The 11484-nt window shown below is 25.6% G+C and overlaps 2 protein-coding genes across 2 annotated transcripts; one reads left to right on the forward strand and one right to left on the reverse strand.

The window, feature by feature from the left end:
- Positions 1–3375, reverse strand: LOC113557513 (anaphase-promoting complex subunit 10-like). Its single transcript, XM_026963080.1, has 2 exons — positions 3249–3375; positions 1–440 (listed from the first exon to the last, which is right to left on the reverse strand). The coding sequence occupies exons 1-2, from the start codon at positions 3373–3375 to the stop codon at positions 1–3; spliced, it is 567 nt and encodes a 188-aa protein (XP_026818881.1).
- A 1004-nt stretch (positions 3376–4379) lies between these two features.
- On the forward strand, positions 4380–11249 carry LOC113558077 (microprocessor complex subunit DGCR8-like). The gene is made up of 11 exons (XM_026963593.1): positions 4380–4469; positions 7773–7833; positions 8451–8596; positions 8678–8765; positions 8821–8908; positions 8984–9087; positions 9204–9347; positions 9411–9619; positions 9696–9796; positions 10807–10975; positions 11052–11249. Exons 1-11 carry the CDS (start codon positions 4380–4382, stop codon positions 11247–11249), a joined length of 1398 nt encoding a protein of 465 aa, XP_026819394.1.
- Positions 11250–11484: the final 235 nt, after the last annotated feature.

An 11484-nucleotide genomic window follows, 5' to 3' on the forward strand; every position in this document is an offset into this window, starting at 1 on the left:
TTATTTTATAGTTGTATATTGTCTCATTTCCACAGTGCTAAAATTGCCAAGAAGAAAATCTTTTGTCGAAATAGGTGAATGTATTTTAATTAGTCTAATATGACAATTATTTCCATTTTGATGATTTTTTAAAATTGCAATTTGTAATAAATGAGTTTTCAATGATAAACTATGGACATCCTTGATCTTTATTCTTATCCAACTATATGGTTCACACAGTTCGACTAATTCAACTTCTTGTAAGTCATTAAAATTTTTACCTGCACGAACTGATATGATACTTGGTGTATAGCTTTCATCAATTCTATGGTCAACATATATATATACATCACTCACAATAGTCTTACGTCTAAACTGAATATTAACTAAATGTGGAAGTTGACCACATGACTGCCAGTATGTTTCTATATTTTCATCTCTTAATTGGTTAACGCCAAAACCTAAAAAAAAAAAAAATGATTTTGGTTTGTGATGAACGTAGTTAATTTATTTATTTATTTAAATATATTTATACATTAACCAATCATTGGTATTGTGTGATTCTCATTGCTATTATTTCAAAAGCCATCAGTTTAAATACCTATAATAACCATTATAGGTTATTATTTTATAATAACCTATTATACCAATAATAATTTATTGTGTTGTCTGTGTTTTACAAACTTGAAAAATTTTTGTTCAGAAAAACCAATTTTGTGTGTTTAGCTTAAATGCAGTGAAATGATCTATTATCAAACTTAAATTTAAGAACATTGTTTTTGTTCTATCACAGTGTTTTATGTATTTTAATTTTTAAGCAAGTTATGAGTATGTAAATATTAATATGTAGAAAATGCTCATAATTCAGTTAAAAATTTAATTTTCATAAAATACTGGCAAGAGAATACAAATAATATTCTTATCTTTAATTTTAATAATAGGTCATTTCACTTTAATATTTAAGCTAAACACACAAATTGGTTTTACTGAATACAAATTTGCTATTTAGTATGTTTGTAAGATGGAGATAACACATGCAGGTTTATCCCCGGCAAATAATATTTTAAATATATTTGCTTTTTATACTGTGATTTTTAATTTTTATTGTTTAAAATTTTATTTTGAACAAAATATTAATATTTTAATATTTATATTGAAAAATGATTAAATTAATTTATGAAAAATGTTAAAAAAAAATAAATATTTTGATTTTGGTTTTAATATTCTATATTTATTGTATAATTAAATAACAATTAACTACTTAGTGATACCAATGAAAAATTAAACAGTTCTAAATTAAATATATATTATGCAAGAATATTTTTTCCATGGTGTCATAGTCGAGGGCAAAAACTTCAATATTATAATCACTAGGGTGCGGATTTATATGTATTATAAATTTAAAAATATATACATATATATTTATTTATTTTTATCCAAAAATGCAATTAAAAATAGAAAATATGTAAAAAAAAAAATGTTTTTATTCTAGAAAAAATTATAAAATAAGTGTATAGGTACGTAATTATAAATTATACAACACTACATTAGATTATTATTTTATTAATTATGAATATATTCAAATTAAGTAATCATTCATTGGAGTTATGACATTTTTTATTGTCAACAAAACAATTGACAATTAAATACGTTTTTAAGTTGTCAAAAGTAAATCGACGTCAATTAGGATACAATATATTTTTTATGTCAACAGAAGTTATAGGATCAAATTTAAAAAACCCTAAATCAGTAAGACTAAATTCAAAAGAAGTTTGCGTATCGCAAGGTTAGTTTAGTTTTATTATCACGTGGTGTGGACTATGGAGAGTTGAAACTCACGATTATTAATAGCATACATACACGGACTGGAGAAGATAAAAACACATAATATAAATGGGCAATACAGTACTAATTTTGTAAATAGTTGAATATTTTACAAACATATGTAATATAAGTAAATTATGTAAAAATATGTAATATGAACCATAGCTTACAATAATCAGATAGTCCTATAACATATTTCTATAAAGGAATCTTTCGAATATTATCATTTGCGACAAATATGTAAATACATACAAAATCTGCACCCTAATAATCACCTTATAATATTACATTATTTAAAATGTAAATAAATACATCTGAATATTTAATATTATTTTGTTCCACATTATAGTATAGATACTGTAGCTAAATTTTGAATATAATAAAAAATCTTCATAATATTGTACTAAAATTAAAAATATCAGTACTTAAACCACATTAAATTAAAAATAATTGGAGTTGTAGAATTTTAATTTTCACATTAAGTATCAAGAAAAATTCAAAAATGAATCAAGTATATCATAGAGTATATCCATCATTAATTACTCATAATTCAATAGAAATCTGTAGCTATAAAAGAAATGATAATTTACTTGGTACACAAATATTTTTATTTGAAAATTATTAATAAAATAGGTAATATACAAATAATTAAAAAATACAATACGCTTGCTTTTAGGATATTGTCAAAATCAAGCCTATTAATAGGCAGATACATTTAGAATTTTGGTGTTTTCTTCGCTCTCCTACTTTATCGTAAATTGATGATGTTAAAAATTTATTATTATACATTTTATAGAGTTAAGGAAAATTAACTAACAATTTATAAAATATAAATCATTTTTCAATTTTGGCAACCCATAGCAACTCAGACATCTCAAATTATTTTTATACAAAATTTGGTTTGTATTCATTGTATATATGCTATGATTAGCATTCAAATACGTTCTAATACTTTCGTGCACAAGATTATGAACAAGTATTAAAAAAAAAAATTGTAAAAATTGTAAAAACCAAACATAGATCTATAAGCCAACAATATGTTCTTTAATTTGTTTGTTGAAAAAGATATTCAGTTCATAAACAAAGATAAAATTATTGATATTTTAATATCTTTCATCAATAAATTTTAAAAACACCAGGCATTATTAGAATAATAATTTATAACAATATTACTGGTGTTTATAACCTACTCTTTATTTTACAACCGAATTTTAGGTGTATCTGCATTTGTAAAACAAAAAAAAAAGTATGTACAATTTTAATTTTTTTTTTGTATACTTTTAAAGTACCTAACACATGCATTTTTAGTTTGTATCGGGCTCGTTGTTTAAAATTACAGCTAGGGCCCTAACAATCGCGAGCCAAACCGACACCGACTGCTAAGTAAAAAATAACAATAATAATAATAATAACCATATTATAATTTATAATGCAGTATAATTTACCGGGTTTACACGAGGACACAGACCATATCGCTAACGAGCCCACTTCGCGTACCAGCCCAGCACGTACGTCTCGCATCGGGTCGATCGTCTCGAAGCAAAACGAGCCACTGGCGTCCCAAGTCGACATTTTTTTTTTTATCAAACCCACACTGCATTACGTTAACCAAAAGCCAAATAACATCATCCCGAGCGAACGAATGGAAACAAAATACACGGTGGACATTAGGTTTTCAGGCAATAACTACTACAGCAAGTCCCAGTTTAACATCGTCTAATTGTAAGCACAACAATCGTTACCCGTAAATGTATATATTAAAATATATCGATCGTTAATAACTTTCTTATCACCGCAAACAGCTGCGCTTCGGAAAGTTACACTTGACTACTTGAGATACCTAATATTGTTATAATATTGTACAATACGCAAGACTCATTGAAAGAGTAAGAATTAATGACACGGGCGATAATTAGTGATTAGTCAATGGGCTAGGGTTACGATGTTTAATGTTTATGATTCGTGACTTACCACGTCGCCGAAACCCAATTTGCCGACTTATTAAAAATAAAACTAAATACAAATTTGTCATGTATAAATGGTTATTAATACATTGACACATTGTCAGTAGATATATTATATAAAAATAAAAGTAGGTTATGATATATTATTATATATAGAGCTAAGGCACCATAAGCGTGCGTACGTGGGAGGCTGCGGAGGCAGCTACCTCCACTGCGAGATTTTCTGCTTCCCAAACATTTTATATTATACAATAATACCTACAAATGTTTGATCCATCGTCCCGTTCACCGACAGTCAGTTGTGCGAAATATCAATTACCTATCATCTCTTACGCCCGCAAAGGGCAAACTTCCATATTAAAAATATTATTTCCTCCTCTACTTTGGCTACACTGTCAATTTCGACAGCGGGCATGTGTCATAGGGTAATATAATATATATATGTTTATAATATTAAACGCCCTTTGGTGTGCGTCACAGACGAGCTGATTCGCTGATTGACCATCATCGATATATAAACATTAAAACACGTATATCGTTACTTGTGCTGATAGAGTCAACATTTCCTCACCGACGTTGAATACAGTTTCTGACAACTTCCACACCACCGCTATGTCCGAAACTGCTAAATTCAACTTATTCGGCTCAGGATCCGAATCCAACGACGGCAATGATGAATACGATATGCAGCTGCAGTCAAAGGTGCGATCATTTGATTATATGAGTAGGGCTAAAAAAATAAGGGTTCACCCTAGTGTAGACATACAAGCGGCACTCACGCGATTAAAATCGATTTCCGCGTATAATGGGGTGGGTATTATTATTGGCAAATATTTTTCACCTCTACGAGCTATGAGATCGGGACAATTTTTAATGCCGGCAAACAAACAATGTTTGTTAATATTGGTCGGTACCCACTAGAAAAGGCTGTATATAGATTTTATCCGGATGAGGGGGTTTGGACTCTGGATTCTTTATAACCACTCAAGGTACTGCATTGTATTAGTTAGGCAGGGTAGGCTATTATATAATAAACGCTCGTTCAGTGTTACAATTACCGGGGTGGCGGGGGCGGGGGCTATATTAAACGTTTAGCATAGCTCAATCATTCAAAATTTTATTACACATTTATAATACAAAATTTATTCATGAACCTTAAATGTTTATATAACACATTGTTTACAAAACATTGACGTAAAAAAAATTGAAAAATCATCCTACGTAACACATCACAATCAGTGACATACATAGGGGGGGGGGTTTAGGGGTTTAAACTCCTCCCGAAATGTATGGTTGGTACGGGCAATGATTTTAATTGTATAAGTAATTGGAATTTAAGAATAGAACTTTTTTTTAACCCCCCCCCCCAGAAATTATTTTCAAGGGCGGTTTTCATTTGGGTGAATGACCCAAAATAACATATCGTTAGGCGAGTTATAAATATATTTATAAAAAAATTTATTTATAGAGACTTAGGAAGTTAGGACTAAAGTTAAAGTTAACTCTAACTGGTATGGTTAAAAATGCATTATATTGTTATTATCTTAACTAATTTTTTTTTTTATTAGCATGGTATCTCACAGTGGCGTGCCCAAGAATTTTCGATGGGGGGGATATGTGTTATAAGAAAAGACCTGATTTAATTCCATTAAAAACACATAAAAACTGTATAATTATACCAACAAATACATAAAAATTTCATAATAAATTACACTGTAAAAATACAAGTTATATAAAAAAACTTTAAATTCTCAATAATAATTAAATTAATTTAAAAAAAAAATTGATGAATGTATTAATTTTTTGAATTAAAGTTAATAATTAAATATATATTTCCAAATTATGTTCATTGAAATTAAATCTTTTATTTTTTTAAATATGTTTGTACAAAGAAAAAATACGTTCTACTTCTACTACACCAATTATTTATCAGAGAAGATTAAAAAAACTCAATAATTTAGGCGTTATATCTAAATAAACATCTGCTTTACCCGATATGACTTCATAATAAGATTTAATAGTTTTATATGTTATATCCTTTATTTTTTTCAATTATATACATATACATACATTTATCTATAGTTTTTTTCCGTTTGGACCAAGAATATTTGTTAAAATATTTTCAGCTTTTCTAAACCTATTCATATTTTAAGTAGCTCACTATTCGATTCTTCCAAGCTTGTAAGATTAATGGATAACTCAGATAAGTGTAATTGTATGAATACTATAAACCACATTTGGCTGCATTATATTGTACAAGTTATTTCAGATTTTTCACATTGATGGGGATTAACATCGTTTTATAAATTTTTAATCACAAATAAAAAAATTTCAAAATTATTTGCATAGAAAATTGTAGCAATAACCATGTTTCCGACCTTGTAATAATAAATTCGGGAATCAGGAGTAAAGGTATACCCGGCATTTCTGTTCTGTATTTATTCACTCTCGATGGTATTACTTTTAAGAAATCTTTGTTTTCCTAAAATAAACGAAATAAGTTACATATGTATTTAGATTTTATGTATTAAAATAATTACCATTGTTAAATAATCTATTTATGTTATAATGAATTTAGTTTAGTTAAGTATTTTGTTCATTAAAATACCATATTTAAAATAAAAATCCAAAAACGTGAAAAATTGCAAAAAATTGCATTATAAGATTAAATAGGCAGAGAATGAGAGAACATTAAATATATAATTATAAAAAAATGTACATATTATAATTTATAATAAATATATAATTTATAAGCAATAACTTATTACTTATAATCAAAAGCAATGGCTTTATAACTAGTAACAACTCTAATATCTAATAATTTGTTTTACGAAAGTCAGCAAAAAAAAGTCAATGGGGGGGATATAATCCCTAACCTCCCCCTCCCCGGGCACGCCACTGGTATTTCATATGCCCATTTGTTTAATAAAATGTATTATAATCTTATATAAATTATCGTAATAATATATTGTATTAAAAATCCTAACTAATTATAATAATTAATAATTACCATGGTGTCTCATGCCCATTTTTTTAAATATAATCGATTATTGTTAATTTTTCGGTTTGATTTTAATGTATAGTTTGGTTTTTCTTTAGTATTTTTACGTAATATATTGATTTTTTGTGTGTTGAAGAATTAATTTTTATAAAGTTATAAATAGTTATCAACAATCAGCCGAAACGATATAATAATAATATTGAGTTGAATACATTGTAGTAAATACGAATATAAAAATAATTGTATAGGTAAGTATGTTACTTTTCTATTATTCCTTGTATAAATCCTTGAATAATTTATAAATTAATTCGCCAAAACGATCGGTTAATTTCTCACCCAAATGATAATGCTCTACTCAGGTAAATTTTAAATTATTCGCCCAAATGAATAACGCCCATTTCAATGTACGCCACTGATCACAATTATAGTATATTTGTGGAAGAGTTTAAAGCGATTTATTACACCAAATAATGATGTATAAACAACTGGGGCACTAATACTTTTGCTGCCTTGGAACCCAAAAATCTTAGTTGCGGTACTGTAGTTATATTTGTGGTACTTATATATTTGTAGGTACTTCTCTGTAACATAATGAAACACCCCATTTCACACAACTAAACATCAACCAATTTTTTATAAACTAATTATTACAGTATAAAAACTGTAATAATTAGATAGGTAATTATATTTTATAGCTTCTATTACAGTATTATATACTGAATGTATATGTATTGTGTAACCTAAACCTATTTAATGTATACCTTCAATATATTAATACATAATATTATTCACTATATATTTAATAGTTTTTTTTATAATGCCTAAAAAAAACAAGTACTGTTTTATTGTTTTTTTAATTAATAATTTTTATTTGATACTAAATCAATGTTATAACTTTTTATTTTGATGATAAAGTAGTAATTGTTACTAAAGCTTTCCATTTATATATTATTTTTTTGTATTAACATCCAATGTATTAGTTATGTATTTTGAATGATGTTTAGACTGAACATTTTGATGAAACAATTATGAATCAAGAATACCAAAAAGAAAAAAATGAAACAAGTGCAGGTTAATATATTGAACAAGGCTGTGAATTTTATACATTTGCATGTGTTTTTTTTTTGCTACACTGTATAATAAAATGGATTTGGCCAAAATTTGTTTTTACTTATTTTTAGTTCAAATACCTAACCTATTTTGCATATTTTGCATATTTCATGGGTCAGGGCATATAAATGCATGTTTTAATGATTTGTTTGTATAAATGCTTTTTTTGTACTATTTTATTTTTAGTCAAGTATTTAACGTGTATTATTGAATATTGTACTATTGAAGTCGAAATTAAATTAATTTACTGATAACTCGTACATAACGGATGACAAAAATCGTTAGAAAATTCTTTTTAGTTTTCGTTTAGTGTTTTCGAATATTATTCTTATCACGTTGATTTATTTGTTTAATTGTAAAATTAATAAGAATGAAAATTAAATTTTAATACATAGTTTGTTTTGCATATTTTTAAAAATGAGAGCATGTTTTGTCAGTTTTTAGTGTATATATACAATATGCATGCATATTTAATAGTTTTAAAGTGCATTGAATTCACAGCTTTGATAATAAATTTGTCAAATTTGAATGAACTTGTTTTTTTTATATTAACCAATGGTTATATATTTCAGTGTTAGATGAAACCATTAGTAATTATGATTTACCTGAAGGATGGGAAATAATAGATCATGATAGTGGTATGCCCGTTTACATGAATACTGAAACAAGAGTATGTTCATTTTCAAAGCCATATTATATTGGAATTAACAGTCTCAAAGTAAGAAATTATTTGAAACTTAATGGTGAAAATGTTTTTTCCATTAAACTTTTTAAAATTTTTTTTTTTTTAATTTTTTAGAATCATAAAATTCCAATAGCAAATATACCTTGTTTGAATCAAAAATTAAATAATGAAATAGATATTGCATCAACGTCTACTTCAAACGGTAATATTTTCACAATGTTTTTATCAATTAGTAGTTATTTTATATTGTTTTTCAGAATGTCCCAAAACATTATGCCACGAAGAGTATCGAAATTACTGTAGTAAAGTATTCAAATTTAAGAATATTAAATTTTATAAATTTAAGTAAATATTTATTATTAAAATATTATTTTTTTAGAACTGTCAATTAAGTTATTATTCTATTATTTTCTTGTTTAGTTCATGGGTAAAACGCAGACAATATATTCGAAAACAAAAATCTGATTTAAGGATTAAAGATCTTCAAAAATCTACAATAATTCCAACTGCTTCTGATTCTGTTGGTGAGAAAAAACAAATAATTACTATAGTATTATTGTTTCTTTATTTGCTATTTGACTTTTATAGTTTTATTTGTATATAATTCGCTATGCTAATTTAATATATATATAAATTTTAGTTAAAAGTGAAAATAATGCATTTAATTCTGAAGACCTGCAACATTTAATTAATTTAAAAGGTAAAAGTTACATTGGTATATTGCATGAATACATTCAACGTGTACTGAAAACCTCGAGTCATTCATTTATGGTTAAAGAACTTGGTTAGTATGAATATCAAATGATTAACATGTATAAAACTAACAATGTGTAATTATTTTTTTAAGAACAATCCAAGTATCCTTATTTATCTACCGTAGTCATAGATGGAATACAATATGGTATTGGTACTGGCTCTACCAAAAAACAAGCTAAAATAGATTCCGCAAGAGCTACTCTTCAAATATTATTACCTTCTATTAAACATTTTCAAACTAATGATTCTAATCAAAGCAAGAATGGAATTGAAGAAAATAATTTTCTTGAACAATACAAAGTAAGTGTTTTTAACTAGTTCAATAATAGATACTACAATAATTATTTAATTTATTCTTATATATGTAATGCTTTAGATCTTTGACAAAATAAAGGTAACAGATTCTAGAATACCGCAAATTTGTGCTCAATCTACCGAATCCACACCTTATGAAATGTTAAAGCTTTGTGTAAAAAAGTATGATGATTTATTTAATTTAATACATTACTTTTCTTAAACATAATTTATATTTTTTCAAATATTACTTTCTATTGAGTATTTATTTATTTTATAGAAGTGCATTTAACTAATGGATTTTATGTTTATTTTGTTCATTTAAGATTCTGAGCAGAGCAACAATGTATTGATTAAAATACAAACTTCTTCAATTTAATGATAGTAAAATGATGTTTTTAATTATTTATTTATTTTTCTATCCGTGATCATTGTTTAATGCAGTAAAAATGCTTCAATTTTCAACGTTTACTTTATTAAGAAAGTCAATCTTTTTTTTAATTTACGGAGAGAGGAAGAAGGATCAAAAAAACAATCCTCAATAGTTTTCTTGGTATTTAAAAAAAAAAATTAAGGGAAACAGGATTTTAAAGTAACGCAGATAAAATTGATTTTTTTTTTCATAATTAAAAAATTAAAGACTACAAGTATAATACATTTTCACCAAATGTTTGTATAAACATTTTTAAAATATATTTAGCTATTTATATTTTATAGACATTTGAAATTTTTAAGTTTTAACAAAATTGAATATTTCAACAATAAATAACTTCAATTAAAATAATGTAATTTAAAAATATTTTTAGCGACTTGAAACTTTTACTCATATTGTTTCATTCTATTAGGCATAACGATATTTTCAAAATATTTAAATTTATTTTTAGCTATTTTTTAGGTATTTATACTGTATGACTAATAATTTAACAAATCAATATAATATCTCCTCTCAAAATTGTCTATTGAATACAATGCAGCTAACTGTATACAATTTGTCTATTGATTTAATATACTATTTTTTTTTTTATTAATTCATGTTATAAGTACCTTAAATAATTCATCAAATAGTTTTATGGTTAATTTTAATTATTTTTTTCAATATTAATTCATAATAATTGTACTTTTCATTTGGAAAACTTTAATTCTTCCCCACTGTTTAAAAAACAAAAATGATTGTTTTGTTTTTTTTTTCATAGAAATTTTGGTGAAGGTTCAAATCTATTGTGTGAAATGGAACAGATGCAAAGTGGATCTGATACAGACAATTATTATCGCTGCACTATGACTATAAAAAAATATTCTGCAACAGTAATTTGTAAAGATAAACTTGGTGGACGCCAAAAAGGAGCTCAAGCTCTGTTAAAGGTTAACTTAAAACAATAATATGTCTATATTATATTTATATTTTTGTTTTATATTGTAAATTTATGTGTATTTATAGGTATTGCACCCTCACATTCATTACTTTGGTTCTTTATTGAGGCTTTATAGCCATCAACATTTTGAATACACTGAGAACAAACCAATTAGACCTAAAATTAAAACAAAAAAATATATAAGTCGTCCTGATGTTAATCTTCTCGAAACATTGAGAACAGCTATGTTAAAACTGGAAACTCAAACAAATAATAATAAATAATAATTGAAAGATATGACATGTTTTGTTTGAAATTAAGAATATTATTTTTTTTTTTAAAAAAATATTAATTATTTTGTTTTTAACAGCGGAGACTCTCCATAAAAGACATATCTGATATGAAATAAAATGTATTGAATAATTTGTATAATTATAAATATTATTGATTATTTGTGATAAATCTATAAAGTTTTAGGATTGTATTGGAAAAATCATTTAAATTTCCAACTTTATTTCA

The sequence above is a fragment of the Rhopalosiphum maidis genome, chromosome 3 (assembly GCF_003676215.2).
Source record: "Rhopalosiphum maidis isolate BTI-1 chromosome 3, ASM367621v3, whole genome shotgun sequence".
NCBI classification, from domain to species: Eukaryota; Metazoa; Arthropoda; class Insecta; order Hemiptera; family Aphididae; genus Rhopalosiphum; species Rhopalosiphum maidis.

Excerpts from the sequence above, each read along its gene's own strand:
- LOC113557513 (XM_026963080.1), bottom strand. The coding sequence starts at position 3,375 with ATGTCGACTTGGGACGCCAGTGGCTCGTTTTGCTTCGAGACGATCGAC. Across the intron at positions 441-3,248 it reads TGTGTCCTCGTGTAAACCCG|GTTTTGGCGTTAACCAATTA; the intron begins GTAAATTATACT and ends TTTTTTTTTTAG.
- LOC113558077 (XM_026963593.1), top strand. The coding sequence starts at position 4,380 with ATGTCCGAAACTGCTAAATTCAACTTATTCGGCTCAGGATCCGAATCC. Across the intron at positions 7,834-8,450 it reads AAAAGAAAAAAATGAAACAA|TGTTAGATGAAACCATTAGT; the intron begins GTGCAGGTTAAT and ends TATATATTTCAG. Across the intron at positions 9,088-9,203 it reads AACTGCTTCTGATTCTGTTG|TTAAAAGTGAAAATAATGCA; the intron begins GTGAGAAAAAAC and ends TATAAATTTTAG.